Below are 26166 nucleotides of genomic sequence, written 5' to 3'. Positions count from 1 at the left end.
GAGGTCCCAGCTGCAGGCTCCTCAAAGAAGAGAAAGGCACAAGAAATCGACTAAAGCATTATGGCCCAGTGGGAAAGGCCCTGGACTTGAATGAACAAAACTCAATGAAGCCGTGGGACTTCGTGTGACCCTGACCATGTCTCCTCGTCTCTTGGAGCCTTATTTTCCCCCTTACTCTGACAACGTGGAGTCGCCAGGAGTCGGAATCTACTGGATGGCAACTCTTTTCGCAGAGGCTCACGGTAATGGGATTCTTAACAACCGTCCAGCTTAGGAGCAGAAAGTTGTGGAGCAAGGTCTGTGCAGCTGCCACCCCCTGCGTGCTCCCAAGGCCGGCACTGCCCGCCCGTGGTGCCCTGGGCACACACTGTGGTCACTTTTTTGGCTCTGCTTCCGCTCTAGAGCGGCCGGAGTCGCCTCTCATCCCGCCATCCCGGGATGGAGCGCTGACGCGGCTGCAAGCCGGGAGTGCAGCCTCGCCGCCCGGGCCCTCTGGCTGCGCCGCCGTCCTGCTGCCGCCCTCCTGTGGCCGCTGCAAGAGGACCTCCCGGCGGTCCCGCGGGCCCCCCTCCCTCGGCCGGTGACATCACCACATTCCGGTCCTCGGCTCCTCCCGCCGCCGCGCGCCAGCAGCCGCAGTGACAGGCGAGCCGGCCGGGTGGCAGAGAGGAAGTGCGGCCACCGCGCAGAGCCCGTCCCCGCCGAGGCCGGCTCCCCGGGCGACTCGGGGGACAGTGTCGGGGTCGCCGGCGCAGCGCCGGGCACGCGCCGGGCAGAGCCGAGCGCCAGGCAGAGGCTGCAGCAGAGACGGGGGGAAAATGGCTGATGACTTTGGCTTCTTTTCGTCATCGGAGAGCGGGGCCCTTGAGGCGGCCGAGGAGGACCCGGCGGCCGCCTTCCTGGCCCAGCAGGAGAGTGAGATCGCGGGCATCGAGAATGACGAGGGCTTCGGGGCACCTGCCGGCGGCCAGGCGGCCCCCGCGCAGCCGGGACCCGCGAGCGGGGGTGAGTCAGCTTCGGGCCTTGGGGCTCGGGGCTGGGGCTCACCCCTGGCACCCAGGGCCAGAGTCCAGGGGGCTGCCACCGGCCAGCCAGGAGTATGCGGCGGGGGGTTGGGGGGTTGGGGAGGGCTGTGCTGTGAGTGGGGGACCCAGGGAACTTGCGAGGACTCTTCTCTGAGAGCCCGGTCTGAGGATCTCACAGCTGGGGGCTGAGCTGAGGCCAGCCAGGGCCGAGGATCTGGTGACTCCTGAAACAGGCATTCGGTCATGACATTTTATCCCCAGGCCAGCTCCACACTGCCAGGCTCTGGAATCTAACACCAGCCCACCCCGGGAAACCCCTCCTGAGACTGGGCTGCCTGGCCAACCCCGGGCTCCCAGCTGAGCCGGCAGGTGTGTGCAGGATGCAGAACTTTCTCGTCCTCAGGTTTAGCTCTCATACAACTGGAAAAGCAGGGAAGACCGGGTGCTCTGTGAACTCACAAACCTTCCCTGAGGATCACTAGCCACCCTTCCACCACCTGGCTAAGCACTTTACTTACATTTAGTCATTTCGTATGTATTATTATACCCATTTCAGAGATGGAAAAACTGAGGCTCATAAAAGTAACTAGTGGAGCAACTGTCAGTGACAGAGCCAGGATTTAAACCTGTTTCTGTCCAACTCTAAGTCCTTTCCACCCGACCACACTGTCTTCCATGTGCTTGGCTCTGGGTTAGACACCCGGCAGGGGCAGGGGCACAAAGGGCCAGCAGTTAGATGTGGCCCTGCCCTTCAGGGGTTTGTAACCATCTACTTAATGGTTTTCCAAAGGTGGTCAGGGCTATTGTGGTTGGCTTCAGACCTCAGGGTTCAGGGCCGGGTTCCTGTGATGGCATCCTTGTCAGTGACGCTCCTGCTGTGATTCTGGCTAGAAGGAGCAAGTTCTTAAAACATTTGGTAAAAAAACAATGGAGGTATCACCTAAATGGGTGCATCCAAAACAGCCCTTACTTCCTATTAATTTTGTCACTGTAATGGCTTTTACGGGCTTCTTGGAATAAGTGGTACTTCACATTAAATGTATATGTATAGATTTACAAGGCTTTTTATAGTCATGTTTGTATTCATTCAACTGTTTGAGCACCTACTGTTTGCCAGGCCCACTGGAGAGACAGATGAAAATAAGACAGCTATAGCGACTGAGGAGTTTGAAGCGTTTCCATATGCCCCTGAAATGAAAACCGTAATAAGGGAGGCCCAGAGAGCCTGAGTGTCTTGCCCAAAGTCACACAGTCAGTGAGTGACAGATCTGGGACTTGATTCCAGGCCTCCATGCTCTTTCAAATGCTGTGGCAGTCTCCCTGGGAGGTGAGGGAATGGGAGGAGAAGGATCTTTCACTACCCAACCAAGCCAGCAGTGGAGGTCTTCTCAAGCAGCAGCTCCCAGCCTCTTCAGCAAGGACCCCCACCAGTTCTCAAGCAGCAGCTCCCAGCCTCTTCAGCAAGGACCCCCACCAGTCCCAGGGAATTCACAGGAAATGCCCGACCACATTCATGCATTCATGGGTTCATATATTCTCCTTGAGACCACCCCTTTTCCCAATCTAGCTTGGCCTGGGGAGCCTCTGCTATGGAGAAGCTGATGTCAGAGCCCCATGAGACAGAAGGTCAAGGGGAACACAGGTCGAGGACAGCCAGAAGCGTCTGCAAGTTGAGCAAGTTGTGGCCTCTCCCAGGACCGTGGGGCTCCAGGGGCTTACAGCCTGGGTGGGAGGTTCCTTCTCTGGCAGGGGTGGGGCGTGGATTGGCTCCAGGCTCTGGGTGGCAGGGAGAGAAACCATGGCACGCTCTCTTCTTCCAGGGAGCTGTCAGGAACATGTGCCCTGAGGATGGAGTCTCCCAGCCTGACCCCCGCTGAAGCTACAAACACTCGACTGTCCTCTAGGTGGGGCATAGGAAACAGGCAGTTGTTGCAGGATGGCAGCCGAATAGGGGCAGAACAGGATGGAATTGATCCGACCCTCCTAGGCCCAGGCTAAGTAGGTAATCCTCTCCTGGCCAGCAGTGAGTGCCAGGAGCCAGGATAAGAAAAAACAAAACAAAACAAAAACCAGTTACCATAGAGCTGATTCCGACTTGTGGCACCCGCATGTATGACAGAGTAGAACACGTAGGGGTTTCAATGGCTAATTTTTTGGAAGTAGATTGCCAGGCCTTTCTCCCAAGATACCTCTGGGTGGACCTGAACCTCCAATCTTTCAGTTAGCAGCTGAGCATGTTAACCGTTTATCCTACATGGGGACTCCTTAGAGCTTAGATAGGAGTGGAAATAAGTGCCCTGGCCTGCTCAAAGCTGGGCAGAAGCTGGCCCTGGGGTCACTTTTTCTCTGATGGTAGGGGAGGGGGTATCTCTGCACTGAGTGCCCTGATGTTGGGCTCCCAGGTGCTGCTGGGGCAAGAGGTATTGGGTTTAGGCCTGAGTCCCACTGAGCCTGTTCTCTTGGACTGGAGCTGTGGCCAGCCTGAGCCACGGACACTTTGTTTTCATTCATCAGCCTTGGGTAGGGCCCAAAAGGTTTACATTTTCACGCCCAGATTTCTCAGCGCCAGGCCTGGCTGTGCCCCTGACTTGCCGAGGCAATTTAGGGCAAGTCCATTTTTCCTGTCTCTGTAAGCTGACAGGAATGTTCTGGACCCTCTCCCCCGCTATTTCAAAAGAGACCAGGGGTCTCTGATGCCCTGGGTCCACAGGATTATTCTGAGACTCGTAGGCTGTGCTCCTGTTGTGCTGGCCCATGATGGTGGACACACGATTATAAATGTGTGTTGGTGGGGATTCCCAAAGTTGGGTGAGCCTGATGTAGAAACAGACCTCATCTCCAGGAACATTCACAGGCCTGAGTGAATGGATCAGAGGGACTTTCCAAAGACCGGGGTGAGCAGACGAGGGCCCTGGCTGGAGCTGGTTGGTGCGTGGGGTGTGCAGCTTCTAGTCCAGAAAGGCCAAGCCTACATACTGGTATCATCATGAGGATGGACCCTGGTAGAAGAGATGCCCCAGAAGAAGACCCTTTGCAGAAGATGCTGCCACTGAAACCTCCTGCCGGCCCTACCCTGATTTAGGGATCCATGCAGGAGTGACCTGTAATTCTACTCAGATAAAATGAGTCGGGGAGGAGGAGTAACAGCTTACATAGTGGGTCAGAACCGATCACTTTGACTCTGAAAACAAAGTCAATTGTAATTCCTATCAACTGGGAATTATCTCCATGGGATTAGGTATCCTTCCAGTGACTAAGCTGGAGGCACCGTCACCACTGCTCACAGCCCTATCTGGTTGGGAGAGAGATAGTTGTCCATCTGTGGTAATTCCGTGTGGCCTCCTTCAGCTCTTTGCTAAGGAGGCGTTGCTGTTTCTAAGAGGCCTTCCAGATAACCGTGGGCTCCCAAAGAGCATTTCAACTTCCATTTAGCAAACAGCTCCTGCTCACCTATTTTGTGCAGGAGCCCTTAGGAACTGAGAAAGATTCAGGCCCCCATAAGGGAGTCCGTGGCCCTGGATGGGGGGAGGCGGAATCACAAGCAATTGCACAGGAGTGTGATGAATATTGCTTGATATTCCAGGATACCGCAGAGGGGAGAACTTCCATCAGTCCCTAAGGAAGCAGGGGCAACTTGTGAGCTAGGCCTGGGAGAATCGGGACGAAAAGAGCACCCTTTGGAGGTAGAAGCAGGAAGCAAGGCATGGGATGGGGACCATGTGTTTGGGGAAGGGGGAAACCAGGACTTAAGATCTGTGGGAGGGATTGGTGGGTGGGAAGTGAGGCAGGAAAAGTGGACAGGGCCAGACTGCGAAGAGCCTGTGTTCCGCATTCAGTAAATATTTACTGAGCCCCGATTACATGCCAGGCACTGCTCTAGGTGCCGGGACTGAGCAGTGGACAAAACAAAGTCCCTGCCTTCATGGAGAGGCCATTCAAGTGGGGAAGACAGACAATAAACATAAACACAAATAAACATGTCAGGCTTTGGGGAAGGAAGAACCATGGAAGACAGGTGAATGTAGGGAGTGGTCAGGGAAGCCCCTAATAAGGCTGAAGGGCATGAGGGCGTGGGCTGTGTGGAAATGCATGGAACAGCATTCCAGGCAGAGGGAACAGCACCTGCTAAGTCCCCAAGGTAGGGCTCATGGAAAATAGATTTCTTTGTGGTTTGTTTTTATTATATTTTTAATCAGAGGAGTCACATAAGCAAGTCTACGTTTTTACAAAAATGTTGGCCATGGCAGTTGGTTTGAAAGAGGTTATGAGAGTGAAACTGGAGTCATAGAGACCTGTGGGTGGGCAAAACCATTCGTTCATTTATTCGTTCATTCTTTAATGCATTTATTCATTTATTTATTTAACAAATACTGAGTTCTTACCAAGTCATGGGTACTATGCATGGCTCTGGGGAAGACAGTGGTGAGGAGATAGAGACACAGTTACCTCTTCCCAGGTGTTTGCCACTAGCAGGGCAGACAGGCCAAAACAGCCGTGCGAATGAGGGCCAGGGCAGGAGAGAGAGTATGGGGCAGTTCTGAGGGTCTCTGCTGCAGCAGAAGCCACAGAAATTTGTGACTAGTCATATGTCAGGGGATGGGACCGGGAGGAGTCACTGATGATGGCAAAAGTAAATCTTTCTGGGAGGGGCAGAAGGAGAAGAAATAGGACAAGTGCTGCCTGGTGGGGGCTGCAATTCCTGCTCTCCCAGATGGAGCAGTTGCTGGAGACACCGCATGGACAGGCAGCAACACGTAGGCTTCTGGACCCCGCCCTCAGTCTACCGCTCCTCTGCCTACTCCCAGGCACAGGCTCCACAGACAGGCCATTCTCAGCCTTGGCCGTGGGTAAATTAATTTCAGGTAGGTGAGGAGGTGTCACTGGCTGGGTGACCTTGGGCAATCAAGTATCCTCTCTGAGCCTCAGCTTGAGAATCTGTAAAATGGGTTGATAACTTCATCACAGGGCTGCAGTGAAAATCAAATGTGGTGATGGCTGTAGGAAGACTTTGTGAACAGTCCAAGAGTGAGCTCATTACTGGTGAATCCATTATGTCTACGTGCATGTATGCATCAATATATACACGGGTGTGTAAAGAGGTTGGCTTGGGCACTAACACAGTACCATTCCGTGCTCATTATAAGCTAAGTAATGAGTAACACTGTCTTCTTGTTCTCTTTCTAGCTGGTTCTGAGGACATGGGGACCACAGTCAATGGAGACATGTTTCAGGTAAGCAAGATGCTATCGTAGTGGTGGTGCAGACAGAAGCCTGGGTCTCCAGGATCTCTTGTTGTTGACTGAGGGAGGCTTAGGGCTCCAGTGATAGTGATGCACTGGGATGGGGACATGGGGAAAAAGGTTGACATGCTTTTTTGTAATGTAGAGGAAGGGGGACAAAGAATAAGGACTATTGGAGATAGGGAGTAATGAGCTGTGCCCCAGGGTCCCCAGGGTGATGCCAGCTTCAGGAGAGGAAGGTAATGTGGCCCACATTGGACCGAAGGAAACACAGGCCTGCACATGCCTGTCCTCTTGGTGGAAGGCCACATTGACACAGCGAGTCAGATGCCCTCCAACATGTAAGAGCATTTTATTTATTTATTTTCATTTGTTGTCTTTTATTATTATTTTGGTGAAAGCATTTTAAACACGCAGGCCTTTCTATCCAGAGACTCCTTTTCTTGGAATTTACCCTAAGGGAATAACTGGATGAGGGCACTAGGGTTCTTTCAGGATTATGCATAACCACCAACTAGTTGCTGTTGAGTCAATTCTGACTCATGGTGATCCCATGTGTGTCAGAGTAGAATTGTGCTCCATAGAGTTTTCAATATTTCCTAAGTAGGTTTTTGTAGGTTGCCAGGCCTTTCTTCTGAGGTCTCTGGGTGGACTTGAATCTCCAACCTTTCAGCTAGCCGCCGAGCACGTTAACTGTGTGTACCACCCAGGGACTCCGAGATTATTTATAATAACAGAAAAACTCCAAACAACCTAAGTGTCCAGCATTGGGGGACCAAGTATGTCCCTCAATGTTGTTGAAAATAACAATCGGAGCTTTCTGTGTTGACATGAAAAGACGTTCGCAATATAGTAAGTGGAAAAAGCAGCTTGCAGAATAGTATACACAGTATCGTCCTGCTTTTCTTTTTAAAAAATATGTTTGCACAAATATCTAAATGGATGTGCACCAACTGTTGCAGTGGTTGAGGGAGAGGTGATAAGAAAAGGGCTTTAGCTTTTGGTGGGTTGTTTTAAAATTATTTACAGTGATTCTATAGCATGAGAAAAAAAAAACAAATAAAAAGTCAGTAAAGATATTCCTAGTTAATGAACTGGGGCTCTTCACACCCTCTAATCCCTCCCTCACACACACGCCCCCCCAAAAAACCCAATGCCATCAAGTTGATTCTGACTAATAGTGACCCTATAGGACAGAGTAGAACTGCCCAATAGAGTTTCCAAGTAGTGCCTGGCGGATTTGAACTGCCGACCTTTTGGTTGGCAGCCGTAGCACTTAACCACTATGCCACCAGGGTTTCCACGTACACACCAGTCAGGCTAAAAGCTCTTAGGCAGAATGCAAACCACATCCAGCCTTCCTGGGGCCTGCAGATGCCACAGTCCCCACCTCCCATTCCCACCTTGGATGGGGCCAGACCTCCACTGGTGAGCCCTAATTCCCATCCTGACTGGGCCACAGACCCTTAACCCCTGGGCTGCGGCTCAGGATCTCCTGGGCTGTGCCCTTGGAGGAGTTGGCCTCAGAAATCCTCTAGGGGAATAAACAATCCATTCTTACGTAAGAGGGATGGGCTGGTACCCTACGTGGGGAAACTGGCCAAGTCCTGTTTCTGGAAAATTACTCAGCTGTAAGCAAACTAGAGAAGCCCATCTCTAAGAAGTTAGGAGCTTCATGTCTAGTTGGGCCTAAAGGCCATGGAACCAGTGTCTACTCCCATACAGTTTGGCGGATCCTTGAGACTTAGGCCACCCAGGCTGTGGGCAGACTTGAAAGGACTTTGTTTGGCCCAAAAGCTCTTGTCCTGGAGCTGGAGTACCCAGGACACTGTGAGCAGGACCACATTCCTTTTCTATAGATTGGGATCTTGAGGCTCAGAGAGGTGAAGTGACTCAATGCAAAGTCACACAGGAAATCATCCAGTTCTGGAGTGTTCCCATTTGGTTGGTTTGGTGCCCTTGTCCCCACCCCTGTCCCTGTCCCTGCTTTGCATTTGCTGGATTTGAGACCTGGGAGTTGGAGGAACCCTGGGCCTCCTTCCTAATCTCACCTGAATCTCTTAATTCTCACTGTTACTAATAATCCCAGATACGTTTATTCATCAGTCATTTCACACCGATGCCATTCTAGAACCCATACAGGCGGGGGAGGGGCCACAGATGAGGAGGGTCACTCAGGGCCTTAGTGGCACAGCGCAGTCTCACCTAGATCATCTGATCCCTGATCTGGTGCCTTTGTCCTAACTGCTCGTTGCTGGGACTGGCCGGCCACAGCAGCTGGCCAGTAGACTGTTAGGATTGAACACAGAGCAGGGTGGGGCTTGCACCTACACGGGGAGAAGTCTTGCCCTATGCATGCCCTGCATGTCCAGGAGCCTGGACAGAGCTTTCTTGCTCCGTTTCTTATTCTTTTCTGGCAGCCTGTGGGCCACCAGGGGGTCCAGCTACAAGCCCCCCAACATGGCCTAAGGATAGGCCTGCTCATAGCTGCTCCCGTTCTACCTGGCACCACACCACAAATGCTCCCCCCACCCCTCCACATTCCCTTTGAGCTAATTAGAGGATCAAAAGCTCAGCTTAGCTTAGCTTTAGCCGGTCAATCCCTCCAAAGACAGATATGCCTCATTCTCCTGGCCATCCCTGGAGTCACAGCACAAACCTGGGCCAATGCGGCTCGTGGACACTTTCATGGCCATGTCCCTCAGGGATAGGTGCTGGGGAGCTGGACTGAGATAAGCCTGTCCTTGGCTGTAGCCTCCTGACCCCATTCCTCTCTTGAGGGTGAGGGGTGAGGGGGCTCAGCATTCCTGTAGCCACTAGTGAGCCCCCCTGGGCTGCCAACCCTCCTGGCAGCTGCCTTGATTTCCCCACTGGGATAATTAAGAGAATAAAGAGTAACCCTGCTGCACCCATCGACCCTCACTGCTCACTGTCAGGGGCGGGGGCAGAGGCAGAGGCAGAAATTAAGCCCAGATCAGAGTGGAGAAGAGGAACCAGCAAACCACTTCTCAGGGCTCTGCCTGTCGGAAACACCACCGTGCTCTTGCTAGTTATGATCGATGGTGATGGCCAGCACTCATGGAGCCCTTGGTACAGGGCAACGGTGAATGAGCCACAGCAACTATGCCTTCCTTCATACCTGCACGTCCTCTACAGGCTACCAAACATTTCCACGGCAATGATCTCATGGGCTTCCCTTCACACCAGGATTGGGTGCTGTGACTCCCACATAACAGACAGTGAAACTCAAGGACCCCAGTGAAGGGAATTCTCAAAGACCGCATATCCAGTGAGTGGCAGAAAGGGGACTTAAAGCCCAGCCCCTTCAATTTGGTGTTCAGTGCTTTTCCCATGCCATCCACACCACTTTGCAATCATCTCCTCATTCATCAACTCACATTTTTTTAATGCCTTGCACTGTGCCCAGGGCAGTGAATATAGAAGCAAATCCAACAGGATATTTGTCTTTAAAGAGATGACTTCTAATAGGGGACAGAGACCTGGAAAGAAATAAGGTAGCCAGGATGGTAAGGCCTCAGATATGGATGTAGTAGCAGGCACCACCCAAGAGCTTCACATGTATGAACTCACTTAACCCTCCTGACATCCCTATGATGTACTGTTACTACCCCCACTTCATGGGAATGCTTAATACCTCACTCCAAATAATAGCTAGTAAGAGCTGGAACTTGAGCCCAAGCCCTTAGGTGCCAGAGCTTGCCCTGAATCAGGGAACAGGACTTTGCTTTAAGGTGGGTTTTGAGGCTGCCCATGGGGCTGTGGGTGGTCCTGGCCGAAGGAATAGCATGTGCAAAGGCACAGAGGGTTGGACACTCAGTCCAGGCTCACTGAGAGCCTGGGGCCCACTGCACAGAGGGTTGTGCCAGGGGAGAATGGAGAGCCAAAGGTGCAGGGCCTGCTGTGCCAGGCAGGCACGGGAGTTTGTGCTGAGTTAGGGGGCTAGGTTGGGGGTGGACAAGTAGTGGAGGAGGGGCTCAGCTTGGCCAGGCCTGGCACCCTGGGCCTGGGGTAGGGCCACCTCCTTGCACAAGTGCTATGGAACACATGGTGAACGGAGCCTCTGGCTATGCAGAAGCTCCCAGGGGATTCTGAGCCATTCCTCAAGGCTGCAGTGGAAAAGCTTGGATTGAGTTAGAACACTTGGGCTTCTATCCTGCCCTTTGCAACCACATGACCTTGAATTAGTCTCTTAACCTGATTTCTTATTTGAACAATGGGGATTAGAAGTCTTGCTCTGCTTGCCCCTGCAGAGCTGGTGAGAAAAGTGTAAGCTGAACTCTGATTTATTCCTGACCTAGACATTAAGAGAGCACAGGGGTGTGTGTGGGCGTGTGGGAGAGAGAGGTGGGGAGTGGGGAGTGGGGGCAGTGGGAGAGGGAGACAGAGCCTCTAATTTGGAGAGGGAAGACTTATCAGGGGACAGAAAATAAGCTCATGAATCACGTGATCCAAAAGTGCCTTTGGTCCCTATAAACTACTTCGTGGAGAGTACGTTCACACCCAGTAATCCAGTTTGAATCCCAGCTCTGCCACTTCCTGGCTATGTGACCTTGGGACTTTGGAGCTAGAGTTTCTGTACCTGTAAAACAAGGACAATAAGACCCATCATGTAGGGTTAGAAAGATCAAAGAAACTGTTTAATTGCAAACTCTGCCAGGTTTTAAAACACTATAACCTATGAGTCTTAATTTTAGGGCTGGCTTTTTTTTTTTTTTATGGGCCCTGGGAGAGGTGAATGGGGAGTGATCCTGCTCAGAGGGCCTTCTCCAGCCCACCCTGTCTCCCTTTGGTGGCATCTATGTACTCAGAGTTTCCCAAAGGCACTGGCACCTCGTGGTCCTTACACATGCTCGCCCTTAGCTCTGAAGTGCCCTTTCTCCATCTCTTCCAGCCCTACTCTGCCCTCAGGATAGAATGACTATACCCTCCTTCATCCTCCCTCTGTCCCTGACCTGTGTTCCAGCACATGCCACAGCCATGGCAGCCTCAGTGGTTAAAATCTCCCCCTGCCAAGCCAGGGACTCTCTCGTTTATCCCCGTCTCCAAGCCTAAACATTTATTTATCCTGGAAATACTCAAAATGTTCTTGAAGCCCTTCTACAGCTAGGCCCTGTTCTCGATATAACCCAGACACAGGCTATCTTTGTCCTCATGGGGCTTGCCTTCTAGGGGAGAGACAGAGAGTAAAAGGGTAAACAAAGAAACAAGTCATTTCAGATAGCTCTGAGCAATTGCTTAGAGAGAGGAAGTCTTGACAGGGGCAGGGTAGGGGGAGGCTGCTTTAGCCAGGGGGTCAGAGAAGTCCTTCCCTGGGCTGGTGAGAAAAATGCTGAGGCCTGACTTATGAGTTGGAGCTAGCCCTGCGAAGATATAGACCCTCGATTCTAGAGGAAGAGCTGTCCAGATGGAGACCTTGAGGGGGCACAAGCTGAGCTTGTACAGGGCCAGCGTGGCAAAAGCACTGACCAGAGAGGGAGGCCAGAAGGCAGGTGGAGACCAGATCATTTAGATTTCATTCTGACAGCAGGAGAAAGCCTTTGGATGTTTTTACACTCAACATGATATAACCTGACAGACTTGAACAGATCGTTCTGACTGTTGCGTGGAGAAGGGCCTACATGGGAGCAGGAGAGCAGCGAGGACCAGCAGTGTCCTGGGCCAGAGATGGCTGTGGCACTAGTGGAAGAGAGGGTGAGAAGGGATCCAGCTGGGACATATTCGAGAGATCATGCTGGCAGGAACTGCTGATGGATTGGATGTGTGATAGGAAGGAAGGAGAAATCAAGGACGAATTTGAGGTTTTGGCCTCAGCACGCTGGCTGCATTTTACTGAGCATTTTTACTGAATCCACTGCGTCGAGTTGATTCTGACTCACAGTGACCCTATAGGACGGAGTGGAACTGTCCCATAGGGTTGCCAAGGCTTTAATCTTTATGGAAACAGTTTGCCACGTCTTTCACCCGTGGAGCGGATGGTGGGTTCGAACAGCCAACCTTTTGGTTAGCAGCCGTGTGCTTAACCACTGTACTACCAGGGCTCCTACTGAGGGGGTGGGGTGGAATCTGGGGAGTGAAAAATTAAGTTAAGTTTCAGATGCCTACTGGGCATCCCAGTGGGCCTGGCATAGAGAAAGGGCTCAAGTTCATGTTTGTTAAATGAGTGAGGAGCAGACGGATGGTCAGATGGATGCCCTTATTTTTATTTCAAAGCTTCTCATGTCACTTGGATAAACACAGTATATACAGAAGCAAAACAGTACTATATTCATTGTTTTCATCATCTTAATGAAGTATAGCCAGAACGCCCCTTAGAAGCGAGGATGGTGAGACTTCATCTTGCTTACTTTGGACAAGTCATCAGGAAGGACCAATCACTGAAAAAGGACATCATGTTTGGTAAAGCAGAGGGTCAGTGAAAATGAGGGAAACCCTCAATGAGATAGAGTGACATGGTTGCTACAACAATGGGGTCGAAAATACCAACAATTGTGAGGATGGTGCATGACCAGGCAATGTTTCATTCCGTTATACATAAGGTTACCACGAATGGGACCCGACTCAATGGACTTGACTGCAACTAACAACGACAAATCCTTACTTATATACTTTCAGAAAGTTAAGAGTGTTCTCATCCAACCAATTGAAATTACAGATTTGGGTTAAAACAGCAGATTCCTGACTGGAACAATGGATCTGGGGCCGCTTTCCAGAATAATTCTAGCCAGGCCTAGGCTCATTAGGTTGAAGCCCTTTTTGTAGTCAGACTCTACCTGGTTACTTATTTTCTTACCTGCTTTTTTAAAACCACAATTTCTTCTTTTTAAAAAAATGTAGCTATATTTTGCACGTTGTAAAATGTGTAGATTTTAAGTATGCAGACTGACTTCATGTATGTATATTCCTGTGTGGGGAGTCCCTGGGTGGTGCAAATGGTTAACATGCTTGCCTGCTAACCAAAAGGTTGGAGATTCAAGTCCGCCCAGAGGTGTCTCGGAAGAAAGGCCTGGTGATTTATACTTCTGAAAAATCAACCACTGAAAACCCTTTGGAGCCCAGTTCTACTCTGACACACGTTGGGTTGCCATGAGTTGGAATCAACTCAGTGACAACTGGTTTATATTCTTGTGTAACCACAAACACCCAACTAAAGAGACAGAACATTTCCATCCCTCTTTGGGCCCCTTCCAGTCATTCATCTCTATTTTGATCTCTGTTGCTTAGTTGTGCCTGTTCTTGAACTTCGTGTAAATGGAACCATACAGTATGTATTCTCTGTGTCTTTCACTCATATGTCTGCTGAGTTTGCCTTTAGACCAAGGGTCCCCACCTTTGGCTGCCCATTGGCTTCCCCTGGGAAGCTTTAAAAATTACTGCTGCCTGGGTCCCACCCCCAAGAGACTTGGATTTAATTAGTCTGGGGTATGGCCTGACATTGGATTATTGAAGCTCCCCAGGTAAGGGAGACCCAGGTATTAGAAAAGGAGTGTGGGTCTTCCTGCCTAGAGTGACAGTCCTCTTGGGGAAAGATTTTCAGGAGCTCTTGTTAAACATGGCACTGGAGAGAAATTCAGAGCCGAAAACTAGGTTATGGTATCAAGGATCATGGTCACTGGAATCATGTGGAGCTGAAAAATTTCCCCAAAGGTAGGGATGAGCCACATGCCTGGGCCAGCTGGTGGGATTCCTGCCTCAATGCCCCCAAGTATGGCGCTCCAGCCTTGGAGGGTTTGGCCACTTGGAGAAGGTGGTGGGGTCACAGCTGCCAGGCCCCCTGAGTCCATGAGCCCAGATGGTGGTCCCTGAGCCCTCAAAGGTGACCACATGGAATGGACACATGAAAGTGTTGATGGGAAGTTCAATAGGACTGGGTGGATCAAGGTAGGGTGGGGAGTCCCTGGTAGCCTGGCAGGGCTGTTTCCAGAAGGGGGCAGGGTTGGGCTCCCCAACAACTTGGTTAGCTTGTGCCCTCCAGATAATGGTGCTGGAAAGCCCCCTTGGGATGTCCTGAGAGCACCTCTAACTTGAAGTGTAATGGAGTTTGGGAAAGAACAGTAAATGTGGCTGCCCCACCCAAGGGTGGGACCTGCTCCAAGGTGCCAGGCTACATCGCCCTGCCCTGGGCTGCCCTCCCTCCCCACTCCAGACAGCTGGAGACTACACCCCTGAAGTTTCAACTACGAGCTCCTTTACTCAGCTGCCCACACCCTCTGGGTCAAGGCTCACTCTGCACCAATTCTGAACTGGGCACACCAGACACTGTCCTGGGGGGGGGGGACATTTAACATCACTGGTAATCGTGGCAGTTTTGATAGTGCTTGGTTGGAGGCAGGTAGTGATGAAAGGATGGAGTCGGGGCTGCCGGGACTTTAAAAAGGGCCTGCCCTGCCCGGCAGGAGTCCTTGGGTAGTACAAACGGTTAATGTACTCAGCTGGTAACTGAAAGGTCAGAGGTTTGAGTCCACTCAGAGTCACCTTGGAAGAAAGGCCTGGCGATTTACTTCTGAAAAACCAGCCATTGCAAACCCTACAGAGCACAGTTCTACTCTGACACACATGGGGGTGCCATGAGTTGGAACGACTCCGAGGCATCTGGTTTTCTGACCCTGTAATCAGGGGGCTCACAGCCTCGCAGGGAGTATCCACTGTGGAAGGTAGAGAGGGCTGTGACCAAGAACGCATACAGAAAGGCATGAGAGCTGCGTGGGCTGTTGAGGAGTACGACAGGGGAGGGGACTTTTGAGCTGAAAATTCCTGGGATGGAATATGATTTCATCAGTTAGAGAAGGGAGGGTGACAATTCCAGGCAGAGAGCACTAAGGCAACAAAAGACATTCCTGCAGAGTGCGGGGGATGTGTGCAGACAGGAGTGGGCAGGGGATCAGAGGGCCAGAGGCCAAGTGGCAGGGGATTGGTCAGACCTTGAAGGGTCTCCTGCAGGAGTGAGGCCAGAGGGCTGCCACATGCTCTCTGGGGCCCAGCTCTCAGCCCCCAGTCCTGCGAGTCCCCAGCTCTGGCAGGTGGCTTGGAAAAGTGGGCAGAGCCTGGGCCTGGGAGTCAGAAGGCCTGGACTCTGACTCTGGCTCTGCCACTATGTACTGCCATCTCTTCTGGCCTCAGTTTCCTCCCCTATAATATGGGAATAAATAATAATAGTAATAATTCTAGCTACCATTCACTGAGGCATCACTGCATGTGGGGCACTCTTCTAAATGTTTTATAATATTGTTTTCTCAAATCCTCCCAATGTGATGGAAAAATCTGGGAATAGATAAGGGTGATGGTTGAACATGATGAGCATAACTGATGGCATTAAACTGTACATGTGGACATTGTTGACATGGCAAATGTTTTCATATACATATATATGCTAGTTGTGTGTGTGTGTGCGCGTGTGTGAAAAAATGTGCTAACTCACAATTTCTACATGTGCGATTCAGTGACGCTGATGACAGTCTTCAAGCGTGCAACCATTCTGGCTATCCTTTTCCAAGTCATTCCACCACCATTTAGAAACTCAATGCCCCCTGAGCAAAAACCTCCCCTTCCTCCCTCCCTCCCACCCCTGGTAACCACTAATCATCTTTGGTTTCTATGTATATTTGCTTATTTCATATAAACTAGATCATACAGTATTTGTCCTTTTGGGACTGACTTATTTCGCTCAGCATGATGTTTTCAAGGTTCTTCCATGTGGGATTGTCACATATATATTTACCAAAATTAAAAAAAAAAAAAAAAAAAATCCTCACACCGGCTCTTAGAGGGAGGTTTCATTATCACCTTCGTTTTCAGATGAGAAATCGGAGGCGCAGCAATGTTAAGCAACTTGCCCCAGGCCACATACACATCTAGTAAGTGGCCGAGCTGGGACCTGAAGCCAGCCAGGCTCTTCACCACTGTATGGCCGCAGCTGAGGCTGGCTGCCCGGCTCAGGGCCGCTTGTTCAGTCATGCAACAAATATATAGTGAACATCCGCTATGTACCAAGCACTGTGCTGGATGCTGGGGGCACCTCAGTGAACAGGACAGACAAGGCCCCTGCGGCCATGAAGGGGACATTCTGATGCAGGAGACAATGGACAAGGAAACACGTTTACAATGAGATCACTTCAGCCTGCGATAAGTGTCATGGAGTAAATAAAACTGTCATAGGGAGTGACTTTAATGATTGTAACACAAGAGACTCACTGTAGGCCAAGAGGTGTGCTAAATTCTTTACATACTTTGACTCATTTAATTCTAGGCCAACCCTATGGGGTATTTACTCCATTTTATGATGAGGAAGGAGCCCTTGTGGCACGGTGGTTAAGCATTGGTCTGCTAACCAAAAGGTCAGCAGTTTGACTCCACCAGCCGCTCCTTGGAATCTCTATGGGGCAGTTCTACTCTGTCCTACAGGGTCACTATGACTCGAGGGCAATGGCTTTATGATGAGGAAAGTGAGGCACAGAGAGGCTGAGTAACTTGTCCAGGGTCACACAGGGGGAGGAGTGTTGCTGGTAGAGGAAACAGCAAGTGCAAAGCCAAAGTCACAGGACACAGTGGGCGTGAGGTTGTTTTGAGGGTTGTTTAGGGGTTCAGATGGGGGGTGTCTGATACTTGGATTCCCCAGCAGGGGGCAGCAGAGATGGCTAGCAGGTGTGAGGGGCTGGGTACAAGCTGCATGTTTGTGTCCTAGGAGGCCAACGGACCTGTGGACAGCTATGCTGCAATTGCCCAGGCTGACAGGCTGACGCAGGAACCCGAGAGCATACGCAAATGGAGAGAGGAGCAGAAGAAACGGCTGCAGGAGTTGGGTGAGGGCAGGGCTGAGGCTGGAGCTGGACAGGGGTGGGAGTGGGGATTAGAGTATTTGCAGCCCCTCACTGCATAGTAGTGGTTAAGAGCTCATCTGCTAACCAAAAGGTTGGCAGTTCTAATACACCAGCTGCACCTTGGAAACCCTAGGGGGCAGTTCTACTCTGTCCTATAGGGTCACTATGAGTTGGAATTGACTCAATGGCAATGAGCTTGGTTTTGTTTTCTTTTTCTTTTTTGCACTGCCTTAATGTGGGAACTGGGTGAGGACAGCTGGGGCTGCCTGCAGGGGCCAAGAGGTGGGGCAGCGGTCCCTATTGGAGAGCTGCCACTCACTATCCGGCTGGGGCTGCAGATGCTGCCTCTAAGGTGATGGAACAGGAGTGGCGGGAGAAGGCTAAAAAGGACCTAGAGGAGTGGAACCAACGCCAGAGCGAGCAAGTGGAGAAGAACAAGATCAACAACCGGTAAGAGAGGCTACGGGGACATGAGAGGGGCCGTGGGGACATGAGAGGGACATGAGATGAGCCATAGGGACATAAGAGGAGGTATAAGCATATGAGAGGGCCATGGGGACATGAAAGGATGTCTGAGAACATGAGCGGGGCCATGGGGACATTGAGAGAGGCCACTGGGGACACGAGAGAAGGTATGAGGACATGAGAGGGGCTATGGGAACAGTGAGAAGATGTATAGGGACAATGTGAGAAGCTATGGGAAGGGGGACTATCTGGATGACGGGCGATTTGGCAGCAGGGGCCTGGAAGAAGCTGAAAGCACTAAGGCTACTTCTGGGAGTACCTTTGGGGTTCAGAGCCGTTCAGGGCTGACACGCAGTTGAGCCTTCACCTCCCCTCCATGACAGAGAGACAGCAGGGTCTGTCAGTCAGCAGGAAGGTCCCAGGGCCCCAGAGCGTGAGGCCGAGTGGTCCAGGCCCAGCAGCCAACAACAGCTCTATCAGAGAGACCACATGCCTGGCTGGGGGAGGAGGGGAGGGGAGAACCAGCCTGCTATAGGTGTTTGCTGCTGGTAGAAATGACACCACTTGGACCCAGTGTGATTAGAGGCTAAGAGGGAATTGGTGGCCCAAATAACGGAAAGGCCAGGGCCAGGACTACAGGCGTGGCTGGGTCAGGAGCTCAAATAAAGCCAGTCAGACTCACTCTCACTCTTTTCTCAGCTCTGTTTGTCCCTGAGTCAGCTTCATCCTAGGACACACACCCCTGACATGGGGCAAAGTTGGCTGCTGGCAGCTCCAGGCTTCTGCCCCATCCTCTCAGCTACCTTAGTGAAAACAGTATCTTGTTCCCAACAGCTCTGACCAAAGTTCTGGGCTTGACCCTCACTGGTCTGGCTTGGGTCATGGGCTCATCCTAGGTCCACTGACCATAGCCAGAAGGTGCTCTCTGATGGGTCCAGCCGGGGTCAGTTCCATCTAAACCTCAGGGGCTGAAGTGAGGCAGGCAGATTCTGCAAAGGACTGTCAGGGTACCCTTACCAGGAGAAGGGGATGGATGCTGGGTGGGCAATGACAGTGGATGTCCACCAGAGAACGTCTTAGTGGAAATGGTCTTCTACTGGATGCTGCCTTTGAGGCTGTGCCCTTCGCGGTGGAAACCCTACCAAGAGTGGATGTCCACTCTGAAACTGCTGTGTACCAGGCCCTGGGTGGCCCTGGGGAGATGCAGATGAGGAGGGCCCAGTCTGTGCCCTGCGAGATGTCGGAAGGGAGAAACACATGTGGACGGCTGGACTCTGGGACCTCTGTGGGGATGTGGGCTTTGGAGGATGACTAGTTCCTCAGGAAAAGAAAAAGGGCAGTGGGTGGAGGAGGGCATTCTAGACCAGGGAGCAGCATGGTAGAAAAAGAAAGGACTCAGTGTCTTGGGCAATGGAGTGCAGTGAGTTGGGGGAGAGAGAGCAGGGAGGCGGGCATCACACAGTGCAGGGCCTTGACCGATGCGACTGAGCAGAGACACGGGTGGTGGGAACCGCTGGAGGCTTGTGAACCCGAGTAATATGATTGGGGCTGAGTTTTCTAAAAGGCACCTGTGGCCGGGACAGAGGATCCCTGCTTTCCTCTCTGGGGCTGTGGATAGTTCCTGAGCCCTCCAGAACTGTGCTTCCTAACACCTCTCCTACTGGAGGTACTAACGCTGTCTCTCTTTCTCTTTAACCCTCTGCCTGTCTATCCATCTTGCCTTCCTTGTCCCCCTACCCTATCCCCACCTACACCCTCCCCTAACCTTTCCCTCAAGGATCGCTGACAAAGCCTTCTACCAGCAGCCAGATGCTGACATCATCGGCTACGTGTATGTGTCTCCTCTGCTCCTCTGCTGGGGGAGCTGGGTGGGGCAAGGGCTCCTGGGTATGGCTGGCACAGTTTCTTGAGTCTCCTGCTTTTGGAGTACAAGTGAGCATGGCTGGGCTTGGGAAAGGATTCCAGCAGGAGAGGACCCCAGGGTGGGTGCAGGCACCAACCCACACCTCCCTTCCTCCAGCACACATTTATTGAGCATCTACTCTGCCTGAAGGCAGCTTTGCTAAATCAGAGCTCTAGAGGGTGTGCAAAGAAAAGACATCTTTAAGTGGGAGGGGCAGGGGCAAAAAATAAGCTGCTCTTGTTAGATGTCAAGTTGTTTGCAACTCATAGCGACCCCATGTACAACAGAACAAAACACTGCCCAGTCCTGCACCATTCTCACGATTGTTGCTGTTTGAGCCCATTGTTGCAGCCACTGTGTCAATCCATCTTGTTGAGGGTCTTCCTCTTTTTCACCCACCCTCAACTTTATCAAGCATGATGTTCTTCTCCAGGGACTGGTCCCTCCTGGTAACATGTCCAAAGTACGTGAGACCAGGTTTCGCCATCCTCGCTTCTAAGGAGCATTCTGGCTGTACTTCTTCCAAGACGTATTTGTTTGTTTTTCTGGCAGTCCAAGGTGTATTTAATATTCTTTATCAACACAATAGTTTAAAGGCACCAAATCTTCTTTGGTCTTCCTTAGTCATTGCCCAGCTTCATATGTATATGAGATGATTGAAAATACCACGGCTTGGGTCAGGCACACCAGTCCTCAAAGTGACATCTTTGCTTTTTAACACCTGAAAGAGGGCTTTTGCAGTTTTGTCTGATGCAATATGTCACTTGATTTCTTGACTGCTGCTTTCATGGGCACTGTGGATTCAAGTAAAATGAAATCCTCGACAACTTTAACCTTTTCTCCACTTATTATGATGTTGCTTATTGGTCTAGTTGTGAAGAGTTTTGTTTTATTTTGAGCTGTAATCCATACTGAGGAAACCCTGGTGGCGTAGTGGTTAAGTGCTATGGCTGCTAACCAAGAGGCTGGCAGTTCAAATCCACCAGGCGCTCCTTGGAAACTCGGGCAGTTCTGCTCTGTCCTATAGGGTCACTATGAGTGGGAATCGACTCGACAGCAGTGGGTTAATCCATACTGAACGCTGTAGTCTTTGATCTTCATCAGTAAGTGCCCCTCTTTTAGCAAACAAGGTTGTGTCATCTGCATATCGCAAGTTACTACACTAGCCCTCAAGGCTTGAAAATAATCCTCTGTTCTTTGAGACTATTTACACAATGGCCCTGCCCTCCAGACTCTAGGTATTGGCCACCCTCTCCAGATTGGGTGGAGGCCCCTCAGCCCTGGGCTTCAGCTCCGTCTTCCAGGCCCACTGGGATGGCAGCTTTGCTCCTTTGGCTTTAGATGCACCATTCTCCTAGTCCATCTGAGTGGCATCTCCACTCCAGAAACACCAGAGGCCATGGCTCCACCCTTTGAAACCCCAGAGGTCCTGGCCATACCTTTTGAGACTGAAGCTGCTTGGTTTCTTGTGTTCCTTGTCTCTTCACTTCTGTTTCCTGGTTTCTTGGCGTCTCGGCTTCTTGGGCCTCACGCCCGCATCTGCCTTGCTGGGGCAAGTGTTCCAGAGCTCTGTAGCTCCACAGGTGAGTGCCTGGAGGCACCCCACTCTGGCAGGAAGCCTCCTGCTCACAGGCACTCAGCTCTCTCGCTCCATGGGTTGGCTCCAGCGCTGTCTGGTGCTGGTCTCCTGGTTCTGCTGCTGCCGGTTCACTGATGCTGCCGGTCCTCTGCTGCTTTTGGTTCTCTGCTGCTCCTCTATCCATTCACAGTTTCAAAACCACTTCCACATTTTAGATTTCTGTTAGAGCAGCACCCCACTCTCCCAGTACTGAATTCCTTCTTAGTCATCTAGTGCTGCTATAACAGAGATACCACTAATGGATGGCTTTAACAAAGAGAAATTTATTTCTTCACAGTAAAGTAGGCTGAAAGTCCAAATTCAGGGTGTCAGCTCCAGGGGACATAATTCAATTCATGACAGTATTCCACCAATTCCTGGATACTGTTTTTTGCCAATGCCTTCAGTGCAGCTTAGACTTCTTCCTTCAGTGCCATCGGTTCTTTATCATATGCTACCTCCTGAAATGGCTGAATGTCGACCAATTTTTGGTACAGTGACTCTATTCATCTTCTTTTGACGCTTTCTGCATCTGTCAATATTTTGCCCATAGAATGCTTCGATACTGCAACTCAGGGCTTGAATTATTTCTTCAGTTCTTTCAGCTTGAGAAATGCTGAGCGTGTTCTTCTCTTTTGATCTTCTAACTTCAGGTCTTTGTACATGTCATTATAATACTTTACTTTGTCATCTTGAACCACCCTTTGAAATCTTCTGTTCAGCTCTTTCACTTCATTTCTTCCATTTGCTTTAGCTACTCGACGTTCAAGAGCAAGTTTCAGAGTCTCTTCTGACATCCATTTTGGTCTTTTCTTTCTTTCCTGTCTTTTTAATGACCTTTTGCTTTTTTCACATATGACATCCTTGATGTTATCCCACAACTGATCTGGTCTTCAATCGTCAGTGTTCAATGCGTCGAATCTATTCTTGAGATGGTCTCTAAATTCATGCAGGACATACTCAAGGTTGTACTTTGGCTTTCGTGGACTTGTTTTAATTTTCTTTGGCTTCAACTTGAACTTGCATATGAGCAATTGATGGTCTGTTGTGCAGTCAGTCCCTGGCCTTGTTCTGATGATATTGAGCTTTTCCAACATCTCTTTCCACAGATGTAGTCAATTTGATTCCTGTGTATTCCATCTGGCGAGGTTCACGTGTAAAGTCACCATTTACGTTGTTGAAAAAAGGTATTTCCAATGAATAGGTCATTGGCCTTGCAAAATTCTATCATGCAATCTCAGGCATTGTTCCCACCTGGAATATGAGAGGGTCTTATATGTATACCCACTCCCTGCCCCTTCCCCAAAGTGTACTGCTCCTCCTCAGAATGGACCTACAGGCTATCTTGGGTTCTAGTCCTAGCTCCTCTATTTTCTAGCTGTGTGACTTTGGGCAAGGTCACAACTTCTCTGTGCCTCAGTTTCTGTACCTGTCAAATGGGAATAATTATAGCACCTCCCTCACCTGGGAGGATTAAATTGAGACAACTTTGGCCTGAGTTTGTCCAAGTCATTCCAAGACTACCACAGGTGCCTCTCACATGTCTCTGGTTTGGGATCTAGTTGGTACTGTGACTCATCTAGACCAGGGATGGCAAGCAGGCTTCACTTTGTGCCAACCTCAACCAATTGCCAGTGACAGCCTAGAGGTGAAAGGGTCATGTTGTAGATGCTGATGCTGAAGGAGGAAATGCAGTGATTACGGAGTTATGTCAGCCATGTGCACGCGTCCAGGCTTTGTCATTCATGATATAGCCAGTTTTCTCCCTGGCACGCCCTCAACAACCCTTGCTGCTATCTAGGCTTGGCACACCAGGACAATGGCCTTCCTTCTTCCTTCTTTCCCTCCTTCCTCCCACCTGTCCCATGTTTATCGGTGCCTACTCCAATGCCAGTCTCCATTTTAGAAGCTGGCCAAATACAAATAAGATACGCAGTTCGTCCTACCAAGTTGCTCCTAGTCTGGAGTATGTTGTGATGAGAGCCACGAGGAAACCTCCCTCTGCTGGGGAAGCCAGGGCTGGCATCAGGGATGCAGGGCCTTTGGCCGGACCTTCTAGTGTGGGAAAGACTTTGTGTGGTGGGCAGGGTGGGAAGAGAAGGGCATTCCAGGTGGAAGCAGCTGAGGCAAAGGCACGGAAACAGGAAGTACCGAGCTGCCTGCAGTAGCTGTAGGGCTGAGGCTGGGAGAAGTTCATCTCAGGGCCAGTTGCTAAGTGCCTGGAGTGCCAGGCTAAGCTTGGGCTTGATCTTGAAGGCAGTGGGAGCCCTGGGAGGTTCCAGCAGGGAGTGGGGATGGCAGGTGTGCACCTGTGCTGGGGAACACCATGGGGCAGGGGAGGGGGTGTTCAGTGTTCCTGCTGTCCCTGAGGATATGGCTCAAGGCAACACCCTAGAGAGTCCTAAAGCTCTGAAGTGAGGGAGAGAGCCTAGACCAGCACTTTAATGTGCCTGGGATCCTGTTAAAAATGCAGATTCTTGCTCAGTAGGACTGAGGTGGGACCCAGAGCCTGCATTTCTAACCAGAGTGCAGCAGCGAGGATAGATAGGAGCCTCCTGCTTCTGAAGGGGCAGGCCAGCTCCCCATGCCCCATTCCCACTCACGATCTGACCCCACACAGCACTGTACAGTTCCCCAAACCTACTCATACTTGTCACCTCATTAGATCCCCAGGACACATGCCCAGTGAGACAGACTGGTAGGGTGGAGGCTCTGATCCCACTTTAATTTGAGCATTGAGCACACAGCTGGTCAGCATAATCACTAGGGTGGTGCCAGGCCACTTGATCTGTGCCCAGCCCATCCTCAGCACAGCATCTGCAGGGCTCCCTGCCTAGCCAGCGCCTGGGACATGGCATATCTGGTTCTGCTTGAACAGAACCAGTTGAAGGGACCCTGCTGGCCAAGCAGGATACAGACCCAGCTCTCCCCACCCAAGAATCCATTACTGTCTTTCCCTCAGTGACTCCTGTCTTTAGGTTTCATCCACTAAACTGTACTGACAATACTTTGTTTCTCCATTGCTCCTTATTAGTGACTTCTATAACTGTCAGGCAGAACTTCTAATGAAGAGACCACCAATTTTCATCCTGACTTGATTCCAACAAAAGCAAAGACCAATGGAGCACTCCCCAGGTGGCAGCTCAATAGAGGTCATTAGAGGCCTTTAGTTAGTTAGGTGGCCTGTCAGTGTCCTATCTCTGCCAAGTTTCTGGAATTGTTGAAAATAGCTGAGGTACTGTCATTCGTTCCTCCAAGGGCCTTTAGGTGTCAGGAGCCCCAGGCTGGAAACTTCCGATGGAGAGGTAAGAAAAGGGCTGGGGCTGCGGCGGAAACAGAGGTGACAAGGGAAAACCCGAGGAGGTGAGACTTGTGCTGAGACCTGAATGACGAGACGCACCAAGCTATAAGAAGGTCTGGGGGAAGAGCATTCCAGGTAGAGATGACAGCAAGTGCAAAGGCCCTGAGGCAGAACCAAGTTAGTCTTCTTCTGATGCCAAGGCTATTCCTGGAGGGTCTGAGGTCAGAGGGCCCAGGGCTGAAGAGACCTCTGGACAAAGCAGCATTGCCCAATGATAGAAGAGCATCACTGATCCAGGGGGAGGGGGCAGCTGGGAAACCTCTGTCCTATCTCTACCTGCAGGGCGTCTGAGGAGGCTTTCGTGAAGGAATCCAAGGAGGAGACCCCAGGCACCGAGTGGGAGAAGGTGGCCCAGCTGTGCGACTTCAACCCCAAGAGCAGCAAGCAGTGCAAAGATGTGTCCCGCCTGCGCTCGGTGCTCATGTCCCTGAAGCAGACGCCGCTGTCTCGCTAGGTGCCTGCCTGCAGCAGCAAAGCATGGGTGGGGCAGGGCAGAAGAAGGGCAGCTGCTTCAGGCAAGGAGGGGAACACCGCCTCCAGCAGCTGCTACACACAGTCTATTCCGTTCCTCCTCATCTCCCAGGGCTGGGAAGGGGACCCCTCACCCCTCACCCTTATCCCTTCCTGGCACTATGGCCCAGCCCCTCACAACTCCTGTCAGTCCATTTAGTTTTGACTGTCCCTCCTGATGTATTTTTTTCTTGGCTTAAAGGGTGTGTTGTTAACTCTTTTTACACTTACTTATCATCATTCTCATTTCTCTGAAAGCCACACCTGGTGTTGGGGCTCAGTTTGTGCTCAGAACTTTCCCAGCTCAGGGCCTTGAGAGGTGAAGATATTCCCCTGGAAACCCAGGAGCTCCGGGCCAGAAGTGGGTATCTCAACCTATCTGTGCCTATTGCCCCCACCCATGGGAGGAAAGGGAAACCCTATTGGCATAGTGGTTAACTGCTACGGCTGCTAACCAATGGGTTGGCGGTTCAAACCTGCCAGGTGCTCCTTGGAAACTCTATGGGGCAGCTCTACTCTGTCGTACAGGGTCGTCATGAGTCGGCATCGACTCGATGGCAGTGGGTTTGGTATGGGAGGAAAGAACCTATCACACAATGCTTTCACAACCTGGATTCTTTCTGTCCTGTGACAAGCCTGTGAGGTAGGGATTCTGTTATACAGCCAAGGACACCAAGGCTCCCAGAGGGTAAAGAGCTTAAAGTAGGAGGGAATAGGAAGCCTGGGTGAGAGGCTGGAGAAGGCAGCCTTGCCAGACCCTATTCTTCAAAGCTCTTACGAGAGAGGCGGCCTGGTGGGACTGCCGGGACCCTCTGGATATGGATGGCCCATTGCTCTGCACATTTCACCCCCTCCTTCAGTTGTGTCCCTCCGTGGATTTGGTATAAACAACCACTTACCACACCTTCTTCACCTTCAGTAGAGGTTACGGTCTCCATCCAAGCCATTGTAACTTGCACTGTGTTAAAAACGATCTGAGTAACTGCCAATACTTAAAATTGTAGTATGTCACAAAAAACATCCACATTTCTGGCTTGAAAATCAGAAACTCTTGCACCGATGGGTCCAAATTCCTGTGTAGTAGAAGCCAGATGAATAGCGGTTGTCTTAGTCACCTTTTTTTTGGGTGTGCAACTCTAACAGAAATACCACAAATGGATGGCTTTAACAAACAGAAGTTTATCCTCTCACAGTCTAGTAGGCTAGAAG

The 26166-nt window shown here is 51.0% G+C and overlaps 1 protein-coding gene across 1 annotated transcript; it reads left to right on the top strand.

The window, feature by feature from the left end:
• The first annotated feature begins 609 nt into the window (after positions 1 to 609).
• On the top strand, positions 610 to 25938 carry CLTB (clathrin light chain B). The gene is made up of 5 exons (XM_049874371.1): positions 610 to 1005; positions 6210 to 6256; positions 16965 to 17082; positions 17439 to 17550; positions 24730 to 25938. Exons 1-5 carry the CDS (start codon positions 819 to 821, stop codon positions 24899 to 24901), a joined length of 636 nt encoding a protein of 211 aa, XP_049730328.1. The 5' UTR covers positions 610 to 818; the 3' UTR covers positions 24902 to 25938.
• The last annotated feature ends 228 nt before the right edge of the window (positions 25939 to 26166 follow it).

Source organism: Elephas maximus, chromosome 2 (genome assembly GCF_024166365.1).
Source record: "Elephas maximus indicus isolate mEleMax1 chromosome 2, mEleMax1 primary haplotype, whole genome shotgun sequence".
NCBI classification, from domain to species: Eukaryota; Metazoa; Chordata; class Mammalia; order Proboscidea; family Elephantidae; genus Elephas; species Elephas maximus.
This window is presented reverse-complemented; position numbering and strand designations above follow the sequence as displayed.